The sequence below is a fragment of the Pipistrellus hanaki genome, assembly GCF_964339955.1.
Source record: "Pipistrellus hanaki genome assembly, chromosome: 10".
Lineage (NCBI taxonomy): Eukaryota > Metazoa > Chordata > Mammalia > Chiroptera > Vespertilionidae > Pipistrellus > Pipistrellus hanaki.
The window spans coordinates 61174537-61198275 of NC_140512.1; the positions used below are offsets into that span (position 1 = coordinate 61174537).

Genomic DNA, 23739 nt, shown 5'->3' on the forward strand with positions numbered 1-23739 from the left:
CTATCTTCTAGCAAAGGATATTTAGGAGAGCCATATTTCAAGGGTATTTCTTTCACTCAAAGGAGCTCTCTGGAGGGGTTGCATCCGTGCAGTGGGTGTCATCTCTGACCATCTGGGCTAAGCCAACCAGATAAGAAGCTGGCCGGCCATAAATCGAGTTTCCCAGTCAGGACATTTGTGGAGTGTTAGTTGTAGAACCCAGAGGAGCCTGTTCCTTCTGGTCGTTTTCTCTCAGTCCCTGGGAAACTCAGCAAAAAAGTCTGCCTGCACAGATATGCCTTGGACTCTGCCTCTGGCAGTCCATCAGAGGGCGAGACTTCTAAGGGCCTGTTGTAAGAATTTCTGCTGCAGATCACAGAGACTTATGCGCTGGAAACTGATACCAGCAGCACCCCAGCTGGTCTTAACCCCCATGAGAGAACAGAAGACCAGAGGTGACTTTTTACATAACTGGGTCCCCATCCATTCTATTTTAATTTCCACCTGGATGCGACCAGCGTGGAACAGAGCTCAGGCTTACGGCCACAGGCTCTCGGGCGGGGGCAGAGAATGGCATTCTGGATGTCCCGCTGTCCTTCAGTGGCTGGAAAAGCCTCTAAGAATGATAGTCTTGGAGCAAGCGAGGAGATACCAGTGACAGAAAGAGCAGGAGTTGGAAAAGGATGCTGGCTTGCTTTTGCAATTTCCACAACGACAAATGTGAAACTGTTTTGTTTACTTGTCCTAGAAATTCAGATGGAAGATGCCTCATAAAGTGTTAATAGAAAGTGGCTTATCTCTGGTGGCATCTGTACAGCTTATGCAACCTTTTTGGAATGGGGGAATAAAAGTAAACCACAATCCCTGACAAACAAGAGTGGTCACTGTTGCCTGCGGGCCCAAGTAAGCAAACACACGGAGCTGAAACACAAGAAGAGGGTTGAAGCTCCCAGCATCCTTTTCAAACGCAGTTTTCCGAATTTTGTAAAACAAAACAACTCCACCCATTCATGAAGGATTGTCACTTTTGATAGGTTATCAAGAAAACAACTTCAAAAGCCTAGCATTTATCTTTTTTAAACTATTGTTTTTAAAATGATCCCTGGGTTGTCCATAATGGAACAATTTTTTTTTTTTCTCTTTCTTTCTGTTTTACAAAAATGGAACAACCTGAAACTTTAAAGGGGAACATTCTGAGGGAAAAGTCATTTAGAAAGAATTCCTTGTGTCCTTCTTAGTCTAACTATTGGTCTGCATAATTAGACTTAATTGTTGTGAGGTAATAAATGTACTTCTGCCAGTAAGCTGCCCCCAAATCAGCAAATGCTGAAACTGCTTTTGCATTCAGGGTTGTTGTTCACATGTTTCACTCTTGGCTACTGTCCTCGTGATGGGTGGATAGCATGTCAAAGTGAAGTTTATTAAGTCTGGCCAAGCAACAAACACCAGCTGGCATGCACTTATGTCTCCATCGTCACACGGAGGTGAATCACATCTAAACTTGACTAACTTTTTTTCACTTTCTTGACTGAAATCTTGATTTCTTATTTTCTCCTCCCAAGTGGATGACAACTTTCCAATTCGACTGGAAACACCTTCAAACCAAGGAGTATGAGCAATTCCTTTGCAACATGCCCCCCTCCCCTCCCACCCCATTGTCTACAACAAGTCTGAGTGTGTACTTGGCCTTCAATAATTATCGGGTGATCGCTGTTTGAACAGACAAGGAATCTCTCCTGTGAGTGGAATCAATGAAGCATTAAGTTGAGAGCTGTCAGCGCTGACTTAATCCACTGATTTGCCACTTTTCAGTTGGCCATTCGCCATGACTCGTACCTCGTACATTGCGTTAGCCTGCGCCCCATAACTGGGACCAATTCCAGGGGGACCACCAGACCAGATGGCCGTGGCTAGTATGCACAGCTTCGCTTTCTGCTCTCGGCTTTCCATCCGTAAATAAGCTGATCCTCTTAAATCTTCCTGACAAAGCCTGGAGCCGGGCCACGTGCTCCTTCCAGGTAAGTGTGCTGAGCGAGCTCATAACTCAGACTCTTGCCGAGTGCCCTCCAGAGAACGCTTTTATTGGAGCGGGCAAGCGCTCCGGGCCCAGGAGATTTACGAGGCTTCAGAGACATAAACACAAATGGCGGAATAGGTGTGAGGTGTGTTCCCGCTGCAGCCTTCTCGCCTCCTGCTAACGATTACGGGGAGGGAGGCATCCATTCAAAAACAGCTGACTGCGGGGCTCTCAAGTTCACGATCTGATGAAGACTTCTGGTGCCAGACCCGCTTTTTGGGGTTGTCACATGGCTGAGTGCAGCGGCTTCCAAAACGGGCTGCAAACCACAATATTGATACACTGGGCCCCGTGCCAGAATAAAGCCCCAGGCCAGCGGGCTGGGTAAAAGATTCCAGTTGCTCCGTGAGCACCAGCGCATTGTCTGGGATCCCCAGGGCACACACACACACACACACACACACACACACACACACACACACACACATACGAAACCAGCACCAGACAAACATGGGGAGCCCCTTTTTAATGCTGTTTTGGGAAGGGAGCCTGGGTTGGCCTGGTGGGTTAACTGAGTTATGGCGAGCTTCGGGCGGGAAGGAGTTCCCCTTCAGGAACTGATTTGGCCTCCGGGGTATCTTAATTTTATAGTAATTGTCGGCAGCCCAGGGTGGGGTTCGGTGCTGGAATCTTACCCTTCATTCTCCACCCCCTCCCTGCCCCGGGGACTCTGCTGCAGAAAGCACGCGGAGAGAGCACTGAACCAGTTTGGGCAACGTATCAGCTTTAGTAAGTGCAAGGCTTCTGAGGAGAGCTGGGTTCTGCAAAGTGAAGTTTCCTATCCCTTCCCTCTGAACTGGAGACAGCAAGGCTGATCCAATGTACCGGTCCAGTCTCAGGCTGGAACACAGAACCCCAAAGAAGTGGCTAGGGAGAGGCCACACGGAGTGGAGAGCAGGCTCACTCTGTGTGAGGAAGCCCAGGGCTATGGAGCGTGCAGCTGGAGCCATCTCGCTTTGGAGGTACCCACTGGTGACAGGGGTAATCCACAGGGGAGAAGTGAGCAGTGAGGTGGGGAAGGGGGTGCAGATGAAAGTGATGAGAGTACAGAAGTTTAGAAGAATGTCCTTACTTCCTTGGGCAGAGAAGGGAAGTTAGTCCGTCCTGTCCATCTGGAGTTGTAAGCCCTCAAGACAGGTGGGCAGGCAGACAGAGAACCTTCATGGAAGCTATGGGCAGGATAAGTGCTACGGACTCTATTTTGAGAAGAGGCCCTTAGGCAGTGATAGCTAGCCTTCGTGTAGGAAGTAGTGAGCATAGGTGTTTGGAAGCCATGGTAAGACGCCCTCAATGGTACAGATGAATCCAGAGGATGATTTCACCAAAAACCAGTGTCCCTAAAGTCAATGTCCTACTCTACCGTTATGAAACCTCAGAACTCATTATTTGCTTTATTTTTCTGCTTGAGGTTTCCTTTGGTAGCATTAAAATGAGTTCATGGTCCCTCACACATTGTCTGCTCAGACAAGTGTCCTAGAAACAAGGTGGGGGGCCCATAGTGATGAAGCTGAGGTTAGAAAGGTACTTGAAGTTAATTACAAAATGGATAATCAACAGGAGACTTACAGTGAGTAGGAAAAATTTGAGAAATGTATTGTTATGTGTATATATATATTTTCATAAAAACGCTGGGGAAATACTTTGATTCATTTAGTATGCACAATTATTTATAGATAGAGTGCATAAATTTTTAGACTAGACAAAACATGGTATAGCTTGTGATTTCATAAAAAGAAATATGCTGTTTGCTCAGGATATTTTAAGTCACTTGCTAACACTCATGATGGAGGGTTATTTTTGTTCATTGCTTGCTTTATTAAAAATGTATTCAAGAGAAGAGTTGAAAGTGATAAATATATTTTACAGCTGGAGAAAACAGAAGAACCACATAGAAAGATTGAGCTCTTGTAGCATTGTTTATCTTTTTGGCTTAGTTTTGTGCAGCCAATCTTGGAATTTTCTCTGCCTCTTTTTCTTTTTCTTTTGTTGTTTAATTTTTTATTCTTTTTAATTTTAATATTATTTTTTATTATCTAACGTTTTACATATGTCTCCTTTTTCCCCAATTGACTGCCCCCACCCCCCTCCTCCCAGCCATTCCCCCCTGTGCAAGCCCCACCACCCCAAGAGGTCTGTGTCCATTGGTTTTGCTAACATGCATGCATACAAGTCCTTTGGTTGCTCTCTAACCCCGTTCCCCCAACTCCCCTACTGTTTGTCTCCGGATCTATTCTTATTCATCAAATTTTGTTCATCATTATATCCCACATATGAGTGAGATCATGTGATATTTATCTTTCTCTGACTGGCTTATTTTGCTTTTGCCTCTTTTTCTTATATTTAAATTGTATGCATCAGTAATCTAATCAAAGCAAATCAATGGAACTTTTCAAACAACTTAAAAAGCACAAGTTTTGCACTGGCCAGTTTTGCTCACTGGTCACCAGTGATTGTTGGCCCATGGACCAGAAGGTCATGGGTTCGATTCCCCATTAAGAGCACGTACCTCTGTTGCAGGGACTGGATTGCAAATTCCCCAGCCCTGGTAGGGGCTTGAGCAGGAGACATCGAATCACTGTGTCTCTCTTATACCGAATGTTTCTCTCTCTCCTCCCTCTCTTCCACTCTCCCCCAAAAATAAAAAATAAAGATTCACTTTCTCCTAAAAACATTCTCACAATACCATAGTTTTTTTTTTTAATCATATGTAGAGTAATTAATTCTATTAAGTCTTCTAAAAAAACAGCAGTTTCTCACCCACCCTCTTGCCATTGACCTCTCCCCAGAAGTAATAACTTTCAGGTCTTTGAATTGAATTATTTTGCTTCAATTTTATTAAATACCATACTTATATGGTCACTTCTTAATTTTTTAAATGTTGAGACATTATATGTGACTTTCCACTGTGAAAGTTGAGGATTTGCTTTGTTTCACCACCTCCCCCTACACATGTATTTTTGTATCCAATACAGCTATTTCAACACTGGGGCTAGCTCTGCAGTCAGTCGTTATATTATTACTAGAGGCCCGGTGCATGAATTCGTGCACAGGTGGTGTCCCTTGCAGGGATCGGGCCCCAGCTCATGCTCCCAGGCTCAAAGCTCTGCAGCCCCATCTGGCACCCCACCATTGCCTGGTTGCCCCCTCACCTGCTCCACCATCCCACCTGCAGGACATTTGATTGGGGCCAGGCCCCCTGCCTGGCTCTCTCAGTGCCTGGGAGCCAGGTGGTGACCCTCTGCAGGGCAATCGGTGGGGTTATCAAGTCCCCACTCCCACCAGTCTTGGCCTGATGTTGCCCACTCCTACTACACCGTCCCTCAGCGGTCCCACTCTCTTTGGGGCCCATCAGAGCTTGCAGCGCCTCCACTACTGCCAGCTGCCAGTGCTGCTTTGCTGATGCCCACGATGTTCTGCACTGCCCCCTGGTGTTCAGTCATAGCAAGAGGTTGAACTCCCAAACAATTTGCATATTAGGCTTTTATTATATAGGATGACATCAATTTTATTCAAGCTATGCTAGAGAGTGCACTATATTAATTTCCTTTTTCCCACTTGTCTTTTTTTCTCTATTTGCCTGGTTTCTATGTCTTTTTTTTTTTTTAAATATATTTTATTGATTTTGTACAGAGAGGAAGGGAGAGAGATAGAGAGTTAGAAACATCGATGAAAGAGAGTCATCGATCAGTTGCCTCTTGCACACCCCCTACTGGGGATATGCCCGCAACCAAGGTACATGCCCTTGACCGGAATCGAACCCGGGTCCCTTCAGTCCCCAAGCCGACGCTCTATCCATTGAGCTAAACCGGTCCCGGCTGGTTTCTATGTCTTTATCATGAATCCAATCTCCTGAATCTGAGAAGAATCAGAAGTTCCATCAATTTTGTTATCTGACAATATCTCCTGACATCCCTTGGCCTGTTCCAGTCTGGAGTGGGTGCCTTCATTCCCAGCTTCTGGAGGCTGCCTGCATTCCTTGGCTAGTGGTCGCCTTCCTCATGTCACTTGGACCTCTGCTTCCATTGCCATTTCTCCTTCATAGACTGTGACCCTCTTGCCTCTCTCTTATAAAGACCCTTGTAATTACATTGGAAGCTTGTGGATAATCCAGGAAAATCTCCTCTTCACAAGATCCTTAATCACACCTGTAACCCCCCTTTTGCTGTCTAAGGTAACGTATTATAGGTTCTGGGGTTTTGGGCACTGGTGGGTTGGGTGGTGGTCCTCCGAAAGACATGCCACATGTTTACTTCCTAATACCCAGCATCTGTGAATATGGTCCTATTTGTACTCTCGGAAACATGTATATAATTAAATTAAGAATCTTGAAGGAAATCATCCTGGATTATTGGGGTGGGTCCTAAATCCAATGACAAGAGTTCTTAAAAGAGACAGAAAAGGAGAAAAGACAGATACAAGACAAGAAAGATAAGAAGGCACCAATCTTCTGTATCTGAGAACCGATTGGTGAAAACCGAGGCAGACATTGGAGCAATGCCAGAGGAGCTTTGGGAGACACCAGAAGACGGAAGAGCCAAGGACCAATCACTCCCTAGATCCTGCAGAGGAAGTGCAACTCTTCTGACACCTTTTGTCAGATTTCTGACCCCCAGAACTGGAGAGAATGCATATCTTTTGTTTCCTCCAACCCCTCTGTGGCACTTTGTGACGATAACCCTGGAAAACCAATAAAGGTGTGGATGTCTTTGAGGGTCACTATCTAACACAGTGTATTAATCAATATTTTTGGAATTTTCTTTCCCCAGTCTCTTCCAAGTTGCTTTATTTTGTTTGCTTTGCCTCTATCTGTCATTTCAGAAGCTTTTCTCAGGTTTCTGGTCATCCTTGCTTATTGCTCATGATTATGAATGGAATATTAAAAGCCAATTAGAAGATCTGAGCATGTGGGTAGGACTAGTTGACTTTGGGTCATTTAGTTGGCGAATCTTCAACATCAGAGTATTTATGTTTTGTCTCTTAAGCTGGTCAGGTTTTATTTCAGCTTCTGTTCTGATGCTATTGACTAATGCTCTTCAGACTGGTAGAGGAGAGGACTAAAGAGGTCTTAGCATTCACTGTCTAAATGTAATTCTATTTATTTATTTATTTATTTATTTATTTATTTATTTATTTTCAGTATGGCCACCCTTGACCTAAAAATCTAATATAGTCCTCACTGGCATAACTGTATAATTTAAAGAGCTAAATTCAACATGGAGAACACTTGAGTTAGAATAAAGAATGGCTTTTATTAATGGGAAATGTGAGAAATACAATAAGCTACTGAATTACAGTTGTTGGCTTATTCTTAAAACAAGAACACTCTCATGATTCTGAAGACTAACCTAAGGAAAGGATTAGTCCTTTTCAAAAGGCAGTTTCAAAATAACAAAATTAGCCAGTCTTAAATAAGACGTTTTCCTCTTTTGACTTCAATTATCCTCTCTGATTAAGAGCATCTTTTCATTCTGTCAGCAATGCAGCTACTTAATGGCGGGGATGCCTAACACCTCTGGGTAACTGAAAACTTTAGTTTTCAACTACAGACTATTTGCCTTTGTTTCCTGTTTGTGACATATCCTCTAAAATCTACTTGCTGAATTCGTGGTTCAATTCTAGACCATCTGGCTGACAGATAATTATGACACCAAATCACATCTGCCTTTCTTTCTTTCTTTCTTTCTTTCTTTCTTTCTTTCTTTCTTTCTTTCTTTCTTTCTTTCTTTCTTTCTTTCTTTCTCCCTTCCTTCCTTCCTTCCTTCCTTCCTTCCTTCCTTCCTTCCTTCCTTCCTTCCTTCCTTCCTTCTTTCCTTCCTTCCTTCCTCCCTTCCTCCCTTCCTCCCTTTCTTCCTCCCTCCCTCCCTCCCTCCCTTCTCTCTCTCTCTCTCTCTCTCTCTCTCTCTCTCTCTCTCTCTCTCTCTCTCTCTCTCTTCTGCATTTTTTTAGGTTTTCTAAGCCTCCCCTTTTTCCTTATTCTTCTCATGTTCTAGTTCTTCCCCCCCTCCCCCTTTTTTTTCTTTCCTTCTTGTAACCTGATAGAAAAACTATAGCGCTGACTCACCTTCCCAACTGGTATTCTAGTGCCTCCCACCTCGTCAAAGAGCTGCTGTTGTTGGAATCTTAAGGATTGGTAGGTGGTTTAAGTGTTCGAATCCTGTTCCCTCAAGAAAACTTTTGCTGTGGTCATCTTTTGGCTCAGCACAGAAATAAACGCTCAAGGAGGTGCATACTGGATCTAGGTAACATTGATGCTTTTTATTTGCATGAAAAGGGCAGAAAGGCTAGAAGAGTTTATAATTTACCCTTGGCCTCTAAACTATCTTCCCTCTCTGGAGGCCAGAGACAACCGTATCTAGTCTAATTTTTAAAAATTATTTTAAAACCTTTAGCACACAGAATTCCACCACAGCGTTCTTTAACCCTCTAAATGTCCAGGGACCACTTATGTCAGAAGCTTCATGAACATGTGTCCTCATGTAAGTGACCTGCAATAGAGGAGGCTTTAGAAGGAGAGGGCCATCCTCATGCACTTGGTTGAATGACCCCTTTTCTTTCTGAAAAATGCAGTTTCCTCATATACATAAAATTGAGCGATGAGAATGGGCAAAACACTTAGGACACTCAGCCCACCAGAAAAGTCAGACCAATTCTGGCAGTCCCTGAGGTGGTGGCCTCGCAGCCAGATTGCACTTATATTCAAATCCTCTAAGCAATAAAGGCGAATGCAAACTTTTTATTTCTATCAATAGTTAAGCAGATGACTGACTGTTTACGCTTTAATAATGCTTCACATCCTTGGCAACTCCTCACTGGCCTGCTTTTAGGTGCAGTGGGCTCCTGCTTGAAAGTGCGTATAGTGCAACAGCGCACCATCTTCTGCTGCTGTGGGCAGTGGTGGAAACCAGCAAAGGGAAAGACAGAGACTGGGTGAGAAACGTCCTGTTGCCAAAACCGGTTTGGCTCAGGGGATAGAGCATCGGCTTGTGGACTGAAAGGTCCCAGGTTCGATTCTGGTCAAGGGCATGTACAAGGGCATGTAGGGAGTGTGCAAGAGGCAACTGATCGATGATTCTTTCTCATCGATGTTTCTAACTCTCTATTCCCCCCTCTTCTTTGTAAAAAAACCAATAAAATATATTAAAAAGAATAAAAGAAATGTCCTTTTTATTAGGTCTTTTGACCAAACTGAATGGATCAAGTGCAAGACAGTAGGTAATAGGAGTAGCTTAATCAGGTGTTCTCTAAAGCCTTCACCTCCCCAGGTGAGTAATTGCAATTTCTTCAGCAATTTCTCAGAAATGCTATATTCCAAGTTCATTGCTCAGCTGTGATTTTTGAGTTCATCCTTTAGAGGTGAACTTGAGATAGCACGTAAATCAGTCATGGTGGCCCCTCTGCTTCTCAGGCTCACTGTTTTCTCAGTGGAATCTTCTTTGCCACTGGATTCCCCTCAAAATTATGTCTGTCCCCTTATTTGCTCAGTGAATTTAGTCAGCTGTTGGAAGAAAAAATAATGTGATTAAATTCATTTATACCTTCCAAGGTTATTAGCAGCTTCAGACCCTGGAGGTTAATGTAAGGATTTCACTAATGGAAAGGCTTTCAATCAGAAGAATCTAATAAAATAAAGAATTGTGGACACAGTGGGGAGCCACCTGGTAACAAAACAAAGAAGCTTTCCTTTTGCTCTTAATTCCAGATACAACTTTGTGCAAAAGTATAAGTATCTTTCTCATGGTTTGTAAGTCAGTCCTCTTAACACTTTCCAGATTCACATTTAAAAGGCATATATATTACCATTTGCAAAATCAAATTGCAAAAGAATATATCTGCCATCTTGTTTTGGGGGAAAATATGCAGAGAAATCTTTTCATTAATCCGCTGTTGCAAAAAAATTGTGGAATTGGTGAGTATAAAAGATGAGAGTACCTATTTGAAACTCACCAGAAACAGATGTTTCCCTACCTTTGCTTTTCAGTAAAAATGTGATCCTCTACCCATAGTGTTTCCAATTTCATAATTAAATTCAGTTGCATTGTTAATGTACTGTTGACATTAACTTGTATCTCATATACACGAGACTGGGAATACACATCTGTTAACTTGAAACAGCTGTTTGCAAAATTACTACAATATGGCCAATACTTCTTTTAACCACTATGTCTCCCCATTTAAACATGATTTGCATCTGTAAGTACCTATTATACATAAAATTAAAGGAAGATTTATGACATAACAATAATGAATTTTGAGGCTATTTTAACATTGCATTTGACAATAGTATGGTAGAACAAGAAAGTTAATGGAATATTTCTACAGATCAGAAGCCATGCCCTACTGGTAGCCACGCTCAAAAGACATGTCCTGGAGTGTGTGGACATCTTCCCACACACTCTCTAGGACATGGTTGGCAGACAACTCTGGATGGGACCATCCTCATGGCTCCACTCTTGTCTCTTCTGTTCTTGGGAATGGCAGAACATTTGGGAAGTTCTCTGATGCTCTCCATGTTTTCCAGCTGCCCCATTTCTACATAGCTGATACCTAAAGTTCCACAACTAAAACTGTCTTACTGTGTCCTCTCCTGAAACTTCAGTAACTTTGTCCTCTCCTGAAACTTCAGTGACTTCAATGACTTGAGTTGTTGTAAGGCCTGATGATTGCTGTAGACCTGGGCATGGCTTCTTCAAACCCTTTCCAGCTTTGACAGGGGCGGGGCAGGGAGAGCATCAGCCGGTGCTGGGATGAGCAGTGGTGTGGTAGAGGGAAGATGAGGCCTGGAGTGCGGCAGACCTTCTGTGCTGCAAGCCTTAGGGCCTGGTAGCTGTTGTCCTGATCACCCAGAAACCTCCCCAAAATCTAGGTGGGCAGCCCAACTGTGGCTCACGCCTCCTCCAGCTACCTTTTTTTTTTGTGCCTAGCTCAGTCCTTGGGGCACAAGGAGAGCAACACCTGGTACTTGCTAGAGAGGGCTTTTGGAAGCAATAATGCTATTTCTAACATAATGATTTGTCAAAGCCTCTTAGATAAGTTCTATTTTGAGCACAAATTCTAACTCCAGGAAGTGTTAGAGTAAGTTTGGGTATTTATTTTTCATTTTATAAAAAAGTCATTGAGTCTCCTCTCTGTGCTAAGCAATTTATTTCTAAACCAAGAATGCAAAGATTAAAATACTAAGTGAAATAAACCAACTGCATAAAACCACATATTGTATGATCCCATTTGTATGAAATGTCCAAGATAAGCAAATGTATAGAAACAGATTGTTGATTGCCTCAGACTAGGGGTAGGGAGGGGGGAGTGACTGCTGCATTTCTTTTGGGCATGACACGAATGCTTGAAATACTATGGTGATGGCTGCCAACTTGTGTACATATACTAAAAACCCATTGAATTGTACACTTGAAATGAGTGCACTTTATGGTATGTACCTTTTATCTCAATAAAACAATCCTATATAATTAAAGCTTAATATGCTAAGTGTCTGGTTGTCCAGTTGGCCATTCAACTTACCAAAGTGTAATATGCTAATGATATGCTAAGGCTGCTCAACTGCTCGCTATGACATGCACTGACCACCAGGGGGTAGATGCTCCAACCAGTAGGTTAGTTTGCTGCTGAAGTCCAGCCAATGAGGACTGAGTGAAATGGGTTGGACATGCCCTGGAGCCTTCCTTAGCTGGCCAATCTCCCGTGTCCCTCACAGGCCCTGATCGTGCACCAGTGGCGTCCCTTGGCTTGGCCTGCACCCTCTCACAATCCAGAAGCCCTTGTGGGATGTCGGAAAGCTGGTTTGGGCCTGATGGCCAAATGACTGGTTGTTATGATGTGCACTGACCACCAGGGGACAGATGCTCAATGCAGGAGCTACCTCCTAGTGGTCAATGCTCTCTCACAAGGGAAGTACCGCTCAACCAGAAGCCCAGCTCACTGCTGGCAAGCACAGTGGCAGTGGAAGGAGTCTCTCCCTCCTCCTTGGCAGTGCTAAGGATGTCTGACTGCTGGCTCCTGGACTGTGTAAGGGCACAGGCCAGGCTGAGGGACCCCCTCACCCTCACTGAGTGTACAAATTTCATGCACCAGGCCTCTAGTTAAAATAATCAAGTAAACAAAAAACTTCATCATGGTTGTATTGGATACACTCTTAAATTGACTAAGATACAGGTTGGCATAGAGTGAGTAGAGACTGCTAAGGGAACACAAAGAAAAGCCACTTTGACCATTATTTGGGAAACCTGAGAAAGATTGCTAGAGGAGATGAGATCTAAGACAGAGACGAGATCATGGGGGAAATATTTGATGAGCTCATACTCTTTAGACACTGTATGGTAAAAAGATGAGTAGGAAAAGTCAGTCCTAGTTCTAGAGGGGCTAAGGTTGGTGGGGTAGCATATAAAGAGATTATTACAGATAATTATTATATAATGGGTGTCAACCAATGGTGGTTGGCATGCCAATTCAATGCTAGCAGGAATCTCCCATGTGGGGTGCGCTGAAGAAGGAAACTTTATGTAGTGCCAACAGCTTGATGGTAATACAGTAAGTATGGCTGTGAAAACGGAAGGACGGAGGCACCCCTGGGATCAGCCCCTCTTCAGCTGGGCAGGTCCCTTCAGGGCAGGCCTGCTCCATCTGCCCTGGCCAGGCATCTCTGGAGATTCAGCTCCGGACAGGGAGGCTCAGTCTCCAGTCTCCAGTCTCCAGAGGAAAATGCGCTTCCTGAGCCAGCTGGGAGCTGGCTTCTGTAGATAGAAGTGCCTGCCCCCTGTCACTGATTGGTCAGAACAGAGCGGCTCTGATTGGACAGAGCTGCTTAGCCCCAATTGGATGGGGAAAGCCTCAGTCCTGGCTCAAATGGCAGAAATAGGCTCTGCGTTTTGTTGTTTGTTTGCTTGCTTGTTTTACTGGAACTCAGGTAGCCACCAGAGCCCTTCCTAGCCCCCAGGGTTCCGGTGGGGTAGTGCAACAACATGGGTGGATAGGGACCATGAAGTAACAAAAGGGGGAATTAAACCTAGTCAAGAAGGTGGAGGCTGAATTAAAATTCGACTTGGGGAGGGAGGTAGCTTTGCTTCCTGTGGTTGGCAAACTGCAGCTCGCGAGCCACATGCGGCTCTTTGGCCCCTTGAGTGTGGCTCTTCCACAAAATACCATGGCCTGGGCTAGTCTGTTTACAAGAAATGGCGTTAGAAGAAGTTTAAGTTTAAAAATTTGGCTCTCAAAAGAAATGTCAATCGTTGATATTTGGCTCTGTTGACTAATGAGTTTGCCGACCAATGTCAACCTAATGAGCCAAAGAACTGCTATCTTGCAAAGGGCCTGCCACCGACAATGCCCTCCACCACGGCTCACGGGACTCAGCCACTCTGCCCTGCTTTCTCCTCCTCACCCTTGTTAGCATGTGCCCATGGGAAGGCCCTGTGAGGCCAGAGCTACTCAGGAAAGCAGGGAGGTGGAGAGGAGGGCGAAGAGTCAGATGGCACGGCCGGCACCCTGCTAAGAGTAACTCTCACAAGAGAGCCTCCTGGTCCGTTTATTTTCTGCAGGGCTCGCACCTGCCCAGTCCCCTTCTTCCCCCAGTTCTCTTTGTAGTTTTAATGGTGGAAGCCCTTATGGCCCTGCGGCCAAATCTTTCCTAGCATCTTCGCATTCTGATGACTTCTGGCAGTTGGGTGCCTTGTCACCTCCCACAAGAAACATTTGCCAGACACCCTCCCCGCTCTGCTTGTCAGAGGCCTCCAACCCATGCCCCACATGTTCGGACGAGCACCTGGCTGAGGCATCCCGAGATAGGGAACCTGGGAGGCACGGATTTTACATACTGCTGTAAATCAAAGCCGGGAGGAGCGATGGCAAGAAGCGAATACAATGCTTAAATGATGATTTGGTATTTTATTACTTATTTCATTTTGCAGGTGTGTGTATGCCCACACATACACTGAGTGGCCAGATTATTATGATCTCTGAATGCATAATAATCTGGCCACTCAGTGTATATCCTATATAATAAAAGGCTAATATGCAAATTGTCTCCTTGACCAGGAGTTTGACTAGAAGGCAGGCTGGCCAATGTCCCCTCCTTCTGGCAAGGCTTGTCAGACCTCACCCATGCACGAATTCATGCACCGGGCCTATACACACACACGCACACACTCTGAGTGGCCAGGCTATTACGCGTTCAGAAATCATAATAATCTGGCCACTCAGTGCATATGTACACACATGTGTTTGTATACATTTTTATTCAGGCTGAGTTTTTGTTTAAAAGAGTCCAACATTCCTGTTTTGGAGTATTTGATAGCACTATGCCCAGACACCAACCAGGGAAGGTTGGTTTTGGCTTCTGTGGGCAAAAAGGCAGCACAGCAAGTCAGTGTTGTGGGGGAAGAGGGGAAAACATGTATTTTCACTGTATTTGATAACAGTTTACTGAAGGTGATGCAGAGAGGCTTCCATTGGAAGAGAAATCGGCATCCAGACACTCAGCACTTCAAAGACTAGGGCGACCCCAGGAAACAGAAAAACGCCCTGTAGGCCAATTCTACACTCGAGACTCACCCTTTTTGTGGGAAACAAGAACCTGAGATGCCCTGTCTGCTTCAGCCTCATCTGGGAATCCATAAATAATTCAGGGACGATATCAATTTATTTCTAGGAACGGTGGCCAAGAGAAAGTTCTGAGTGTTTACCAATAACATGGCCCCGGGAACTCCATCCTTATTGAAATGAGTCCTGTTCTTGGCAGGAATAACTTGTGCTCAGGGTTGATCCACACCCTTTTAAAAACATACCATCGATTTTGTAGCGAAAAGGGGACTTTTTCTAGACAAGTTTGAACAGAGACCAGCTTTTCCCTAGAGGCTAATGCACATGTGGTAGAAGTGGATGAACCCACGTCTGTGCCATTTAACAACGCATTACAGGTTGGTTACAAAGGCATTGTTTCCATGTTCCCCCTCTGCTATTCTTAATTCAGATCAAATTTTATCTCCTAAGTGGAAGAAGTAGCTGCAAATAATTTCATGCCCTGCCAATGACATAGGAACCAATTTTTAACAAAACGCTCGTAAACTTTTTTTTTTTTTTTTTTTTTTATGATACTGTAAAACTGGAGAGCTCATGCCCATTAAAACATAAGCTTCATGTTACATGTAATTAAGGCCATGAGCAGAACGTAAAAATGTAAGTTTTAAAATGTATCTTGTATTACATTATTAAATGCGCCCAGAAAATACTGCCTGTGTTCCATTTCACAGGCCGAGGTGAAGACAAGGAGGAAAGCTCGCAGTGGGTGAAGGATTACGGGGGTGAAGAAAAGTGAGGGACAGAAGATTTGCTACTTCAAATTCTCCAGAGGACAGAGCAAATGGATGGTTAGAGGTCACTTTCTATTTATCCTAATTAGAAATAAGGAGGTATCATTAAAGGCACATTCGGCTGCTCTTTAGGTAATATAGGTTATAATTTTTGGTGGAATAAAGCTTGAAAATTATTATTTATTTTCGCTTAAGAATGAGGCCCTCCAAAGTGAGGTGTACCTTAAGAATAGCTTTGAAAAGAAGTCCAAGGTCTGTCAAAGGCGGCTGGAGAGGGTGCTCCGACTTGCTACACATCCCAGAACCCTGTTGGGGAGGAGACTCTCTTCTGGGGTAAAAATCAGTGCTGTCCCCCCCTTTCCACTCTTCTCTGATCGTGATGGGCCCAACAGAGTAAGCCATGTCTCATTCACTTCAGTGTTGGCATTTTGTACCGCCCTCTCACTTCCATGTATTTACTGTCAAAAATTCTGAATCCCGCATCGTCAGCTGTTAATGTCAGGGCTACTGGACACTCAACCATCTCGTGTATCTAAGTGGAGATGTATGGATATACAAGTGGTTATATGTTGCAACATATGCCCATTTTATTTTAATGTTCCTAAATTGTTTTTCCTATTTGTCAAATTGATGATTTAATGTTAACACCAAACAATTATAGACAAATTAAAAATTAGATTAGAGACTGTAAAGAAAATTAAAATGCTGACTTTGATGCCCTACAGTAAGCTTTCAATCTACAGATTTTTAACATTTTTAGTGAAAAAATTGGGAATACAATGAAGAAAATACAGCGTGGCAAGATTATTACGATTTCTGAACACATAATAATCTGGCCACTCAGTATATATATATTAGAGGCCCGGTGCATGAATTCGTGCATTGGTGGGGTCTGGCCAGCCTGGCCAGGGGGAGGGGACATGGGCAGTTGGCCAGTCTGCCTGCAGGTTGAACTCCTGGTGGAGGGGTCAATTTGCATATTAGCCTTGCATATTATGCATTCAGAGATCATAATAACCTGGCAACTCAGTGTATATATATGTCACATACAATTACCATTAATTTGCTTAGTCTAACCCTAAAAACAGCATCAGATTAGTGTATTTCACTAGTCCTCCATATAATAAGTCCTTACATAACTGAGTATTCTGTTACATTTCTAAGACCATGCTACTTTTGAATTCTGATGTACAAATACTAGTGACCAATTGTAATTACTTTGCTTTTTAAAAATCACAATATTTAAATGAATTTTATACAAATTACTTTTCATAAAATAAAAATAATCATATGATGTTACACATAAATTTCCTAAGTAAATATTTCAGTTAGAAATAGTCAGTGTTTCCCCCAATGGGCTAGTCAGCATAAATCAAATTCAAAAACTAATCTACCTAAACAGGACAACCATGTAGGAATAAAAATCACTTATTATAGTGTTTTCTCTAAAAGTGTCTGTTTTAATTTTATTCTTGCTATTCCTTGGCTTTAAGTAATTATCTTCATTTACATTGCAAACACTTACATATTACAAATATTCTTAATATGGGTTAAGAATTAGTACTTTGAGTATGTATTGGATGTGTAGTGACCTGACATCCAATAGAGTCATAAAACAGATTCTTCCCATTTCAAGGAGCATAAAGAAAACAAATGGAGCACCATTGGGGGAGGCTGTATATCACCTGGGAAAAAATGGCTTCTCCAGCCCCTCCACCAGCTGAATGCATCATAAAAGAAATGAGGAAGTGGATAATAGCAGTTTCTCCAGCAATAAAAACATGATAAAAGGTTCTTTGACAGGATGAAACCTTGGAAGCCCTGCCAAGTAGAAAAACCTAGTTTGCAGGCACTGGCAGTGTCTTGCTGACTTTAGTGGGTCTTAGAGGTTCCAAACAACTCCTGGTTCATCCCCCTCAGTCCAGGTGATCTATCAAAATGCCTTCGTGCCCCAGAGCAATCAAAGCCATTTGAACTGCAGTGATTCATTGAAGAAAACTGCAGCAAGCTTTGGCAGAGCAATTATTGCTTGATCCAGGCAAAACGGTAGGATCTGCTGTCGTATCCTTTTACTCTTGCATGCATGTTTTTGAGGTGATCAGCCCATGTGAGCTTACTCAAAGTTGTTTGTGCATTTTAAATACATAATCCTAGCTCCTAATTTTGATGACTTTTTTTTCAATAAGATGAAAAGTCACAGAGAAAATTTTTACATATTGATGATTCTTGCAGCATTAGCTCAAAGGAAGGAGCCCATAAGATAATCCTATCTAATAAAAGAGTAATATGCAAATTGGCTCACTCCAACACACAAGATGGCCGCTCCCATGTGGTCAAAGATGGCTGTCCCTATGTGGACACAAGATGGCCACCACAAGATGGCTAGCAGGGGAGGACAGTTGGGGGTGACCAGGCTGGCAGGGGAAGGCAGTTAGGGGGGACCAGGCCAGCAGAGAAGGGCAGTTATGGGCAACCAGCCCTGCAGGGGAGGACAGTTAGGGGCAATCAGGGTGGCAGGGGAGCAGTTAGGCATCAATCAGGCTGGCAGAGAATGGTTAGGGGGGTGATCAGGCTGGCAGGCAAAAGTGGTTAGGGGCAATAAAGTTGGCAGGTAGGCGAGCAATTGGGAGCCAGCAGTCCTGGATTGTGAGAGGCAGTCGAACATCTCTCAAGGTGTCCCAGATAGGAGAGGGTGCAGGCTGGGCTGAGGGATACCCACCCCCTTGCACAAATTTTGTGAACTGGGCCTCTACTATTTAATAAGATCATAACCCTGAATATCTCTTGGAGCTATTAATCTTATTATTACATTAGATCTCTGCTCCCCCCACATGCCCCCACCTTCCAATGCCAAAGCATTACCGTTTTGAAATAACTCTGGTTGGGTTACATAATTTTTAAAGTATCCAGCAAAATTAAAGGAGAAACTTGAGGCAGAAATCTTATTCCCTCTTCCCCCAATAAACATTACTATTTACATTTTAAAAATCAACAATCCCCTCCCCCTCTCCCAATGCTTTTTTCAGTGGCAATCACTGTGTTGTAGAAGTGACTACTAGGCACAGGGGCAATTAACGCGAGGAAGACGAAATGACCCAAGTGTAGACTCCATCAGCACCAACGGCGAGCCCTTCTCTTTCCTCTGCCCCTACGGGATGCGATTTGCCTACTGGGATGGCTGGCAAATAGCACAGCGAGCCATTAAACACACACACACACACACACACACACACACACACACACACACACACACACGCCTGCACAATGTCAACAGTGATGCTTGGAAATACTTATGCAGTTATTCATGGCTTTTAATATTATACATGTTTTCCTTAGTTTAGCTTAGTTTAGACTGGATACTAATCAATCCTTACAAAAGTACACTCCCTTTAATTCTTACATCTAAAAATGTGTTAAAATGCCTACTCCTATTTTCCCCACTCAAATGATTAACTTGCTAAGCACATCTAAATGCTAGTATACGTGCACACATAGACACACACCTGTTTCCCCCTGATCAAATAAATGGTAGTGTTTTTAATGAAGGAGCAGTTACATGATTTCTAGCCCCTGGCCGGGTAACTCAGTTAGAAGGGCATCATCCCAATCATCAAGGTTGCAGGTTGAGCGAATCATCCAGGTTCGCTCTCAGGTCAGGGCACATACAAGCAGCAACCAATGAATGCATACCTAAGTGGAACAACAAATATTGATGTTTCTCTTTCTCTGCATGTTTCTCTCTCAAAAAATAAAAATAAAAAAAGAATGATTCCTACCATTTCAGTGTCTTATCTTTAAAAAACGTAAAAGCTTGTTACAGAACTCTCTTCAAAAGGTTTGGCCACTGTTCAGCAGGGAGTTCATGTGATGTAGAGACTATCAGGGCTGGAGCATAGTAATCTGATTAAACCACATTCCCATAGTTGAAACTGCATGATCATATCTGTACCAAGTGTCCACCATTGTTCAATTGTATAACTTCAGTGGAAAATAAAAGATACTCTAGGAACATAGAATACTACTAAGACATTTATTAATAACGTTATTACAATTGTGTCTAACATCCATGATCATTTCAATGGTGAAGAGCTAAATGCCAGACAAACATCAGGTAGACAGTTATTGTAATTATGTTGATGGTAAATTGCAAGAATCAGCCACTGGCTATTATCCTGTTACAGAGAATGCAATACATTAAAACTTGAGAAGCTGTATAAATTTGCAACATCTTATTTCATTAAAAAATGAAGGAAAAACCTAAAAATGGTATAGCTGCAGAGAATAGGAAAAAAAACCACGTTCACTTTAAAAGTGAATCCTGTACCATTCTTTTTAAAAATCTACCATCTGTCAGATGCAGATATGTATTGTTTATATCAAGTGATATTTGTGCTTAAATATAATTTAAGGCAGTTAAATATAAATCCATGTTTACTTTCTTTCATACAAAAATATATATAAAAATAGAGTATTTAAAGGAGGTGGATATTCATACTAAGGAACTCACTGATCAAAATAGTTTTATGTTTAGTAACGTAACACAATTGAGGTATTTGTACACTTGGTAATTCAGCCATGTGTTGAATTAGCCCTCTCAGTTCTTTTCCCCCCAAAAGGAAATTAATCCTTTAAAAACCATTGTTAGGGTGAGATATTATCTCACAACCAAGCATTTGCAAAATAAAGGAATTTACTATTTTGAAATGAAAATATAGAAGAAAAAGTTCTAAATACTAGACTTAGGTGTGTTTTATATGTATGCCACAGTTTTAAAAGGAAAAAAAAATAATATATGACTACTCTAAATTTGGATTAGAAACAGTTGTTCAGGAAAATAAAAATATAGTTACTAGTAACGTAGGAGTATTTGTGGACATGTACATGTACTTTATGGAAATAAATGCCTATGTACTTGAGAATGTCTAATCCTTGGCAAAATATTTACATAAAATGTAATTGTAACCTTACATTACATAGGGCTCTGTTGGCAAACCAAAGCTTTCTTAAGTAATACTGTCAATGAAACAAAGTCATACATGGGGAACTATATGTTGTTTTGCAATTAAAAATTACACGTTTACTCAACTCAGTCTGCAGTTACCCATCCAAGTTCAGGGGCAGGATAGGAGGGAATGTTTATGAAAATGACAAGGACTGCAAAGTTAAACATCCTGGTGTTTTAACGGTCCAATATTACACTTCTCATCTCATAGAATCTATTTGAATTCCCTTGTGGAACATTCTTATTGTTTTCCTTTCCATTATAATGTTTAAAAAGCATAGGAAAAATGTTTTTCGCAAGCATTAGATTCACAAAGCTGAAGCCACGTTTTTCCCCGCTGAAGGACACAAGCGCAGTCCCTACTTGCAAGTGGAATGTAATTGCTTTTTTACCCTTCTCAGTATTCACGGGCCAACAGAGAATACAACACGACCCTCAACACATTAGCCTTTCTCCCATAATTCAAGTGCCTGTGTTTCTTTTTATTATCACAATGCAATCCCTAGCCCACAGTGGTTCTTGTCCATATTATACGTTGAGTAACCTTTTCCTGGCTCTGTCTTTCCCATGGAAAACCAGCCGATTTTTGAGTGCACATCTTGACTTTATAAAGTGGTAGGAACAACGTGTCATTACTTTTTTTTTTTTAAAGCTACGTGTGCATTGGTGTGTGACTGTGTGCTGGTGAGCATGAAGGCGGGTCGTCAGTCTGAAATGCACACGAGGCACAGGTTACGGGTCTTAGACGATCATCCAGGTGAGTGGTTTGTCTTCAGTTCCATGTTCAGTCCCCATCAGGCAGCTCCTGTGGGCGCACACATCCTGCTGAGAAGGATTTCGGAGCAAACCTGGTTGATAGGGCCCTGGACGTGATACGGCGACTGAACATTGACCGGCGAGTCCCGTTGCTGCTGTAGTTTGCTCTGGTGGCTGAAATATCTCCCCACAGTGTGATTTTTTGATTGTTTTATTTTAATCAAGTGATTTTCTTTGGATAACTTGGACTTCACTACCTGCAAATCAAGAGCAAAAAAATAAAAATAAAAATAAAATAAAAATAAAATAGTGAGGCAATAAATAGCAAGGGCCTCTGAGCCCTGCACAGAGCAGTGTAACTAACCCGGGAACATGAACATTGCTCGCATCACACGCATGTCATCCAAAGGGCACGATAGTATTTACAACACCAAGTACCAGGAGGGCCCAGCTTTTAGAAAAGACCGAGATCGGAGTGAGAGTGTCTGCCTCTTGCCTGCCCTCGGGGCTTCTCTGCCGCCCTGCTGTGTGCGTGCGCCTTCAGGCTGGGTGCTCTCACACACAAGGCCTGGAGTGCCTCTGTGGAGCCACCGATTCAAGCATGGCACTCTCAGTCTCTCAGGCAGCCTTTTATAGAGCAGCATTTGCAACGAGTTTCTGAGTAAAATTGTTTTTCCATTGCATGGCATAAGCTCACGGTTTATAGTTAGTGGTTTCATTTCTCTGGGCACCTAGTAAATTCTGGAACCCAAAGAAGCAGCCTGTGCCCTAGGGAGCTAGTAACTTTATTCTTGTTTGTACACATGCAGATACATATGTACATTCATTCACATTTTCCGAATCGGCAGTATAATAAGCATTTGTAAAGCATAAAGAGGTGCATAAACCCCCTTCCTATCTCTGTCCTCTACCTCCAATTGCTCAGTTCCCTCCCCAGAGGACACTAGTTTCTTTGTGAGTCTATTCACAGCTATTTGATGGCTATCAATGCACACATGGACAAAGAGGCCATGTTCATTGTCTCTCCGCACTGTTTACAAAAAGATGTCCCGTGGAAACCCTGTACTTTTCAGCTGTCATCACTGAGTTAATGTCACTCAGGTTATTAGCATCAATGGTCAGAGAGAACTAGGTGGGGACCAAGACAGAGATTGGAGAGGGGGGAGGTGATAGGATGAGAGAAAATAGAGTAACGCCCCGATATAACAGACTAATACGGGCAAGGGGGCGTCCTTTTAAACTGAAAGTTCATTATATGATGAAGTAGGTTTTCCAAATGAGTATGTTCAAAATTGACACATTCGTTTACCGGTTTTTTTTCCTTGTGTAGACACATTTGTGTAATTAAAATTAAGCGTATATGAGAAGTTTACTTTCACAGAAAAGTTTTCTATATGCATTCCTGCCACTTTAAATGTATACTGAGTAGGTCTAGTAAATGCATGCGTTCACCAGTTGCCAGGAGTGAACCAGAGCACACGGCTGGGGGTGGCTCAGTGCAGGTTGAACATGGGCCTGCACGGGTTAAACTGCTGCAGAAAGTCAGGCCACACGACCACGGAACCAGTCACTGTGTGCAATGCGGTGTCATCACGTGCTAATCATTCCCCGAACATTGTTTACGAACAGCGACTCTTGGATTTAAATATGTAGACTATGGTTGCAGACAGGTAATATTTATTTTTGTCTGTGAAATTACTACAGTGTTTTCTCCTACATATGGTCATTCCACTAAAATTTGTTAAAACTAATAACAGAAAAATAACCTGTTAATTTAATTATAAGCAAAACTTGTTTTAAAGCACTTTAAAATTAACAGGGTGTTAATTTTCACATATGACATATGAGCCAGTAATTTTGTCCATTAATTAAGTCTGTTAAATCGAGGTCTGCAAAACTGAGGGTCTGTCTTACTGGCTTTCCAAATGAATAACAAATCAATAATTCCATCATGTTAATGCAATTGTAAGACATTAATTTTGATCAATATGGACACATAAATTAGTTACTAATGACTAATGAAGGTAACACTATCTGATATGGTTTTTTTTTTAAATTCTTTTGAGTATTTTTTATAATGACTTGAACACATATTTTTAATTTTATGTAAGAGAATGCAATAAAAACAGTTAAAAATATATAATACTTGAAAAAATGATATCTATTTTTAGTTATATTATAAGTGAGCATGAACCTTGTTAGAAAATACTTTTAATAGAGATTCTGTAATGATCTACACTAAAATGTTAAGAGTAGCAATCATTGGGGGGAGAAATTACTGTAGAGATGAGTTAAAATGTATTCTTAATAAAAATAGATCCAGAGACAAAGAAACACTGAACAGACCATCCAACCTCAGAGAGAAGGCAGGAGAAGGGGGTGGGGGTGGGGGAGATCAAAGGGCTTGTATGCATGCGCATTTACCAATGGACTTGGACACTGGGTTGGTGGGGGCTTGTCCTGGGGGGCAGGGATGGGGGGTGTCAATTGGAGAAAAAGGAGATGTATGTAATATTTTAAACAATAAAAAAAGGGGGGAAAGAAACCTTCCGTTTGTATCATTGAAAAAAAAGTATTCTCTACCACATTTGGTCTTGACTTTTAAAATT

At 42.4% G+C, this 23739-nt stretch overlaps 1 protein-coding gene across 3 annotated transcripts in view; it reads right to left on the minus strand.

Moving 5' to 3' along the window:
* Window positions 1-19388: 19388 nt before the first annotated feature.
* The window catches only part of CPED1 (cadherin like and PC-esterase domain containing 1), a 284575-nt gene continuing 280224 nt past the window's right edge, over window positions 19389-23739 (minus strand). For all 3 annotated transcript variants that reach the window (XM_084897015.1, XM_084897014.1, XM_084897016.1), the window contains one exon: window positions 19389-21387. In XM_084897015.1, the coding sequence (XP_084753141.1) occupies window positions 21169-21387 (219 nt within the window). In that variant the 3' untranslated portion in view covers window positions 19389-21168. The remainder of the gene's footprint in view (window positions 21388-23739) is intronic.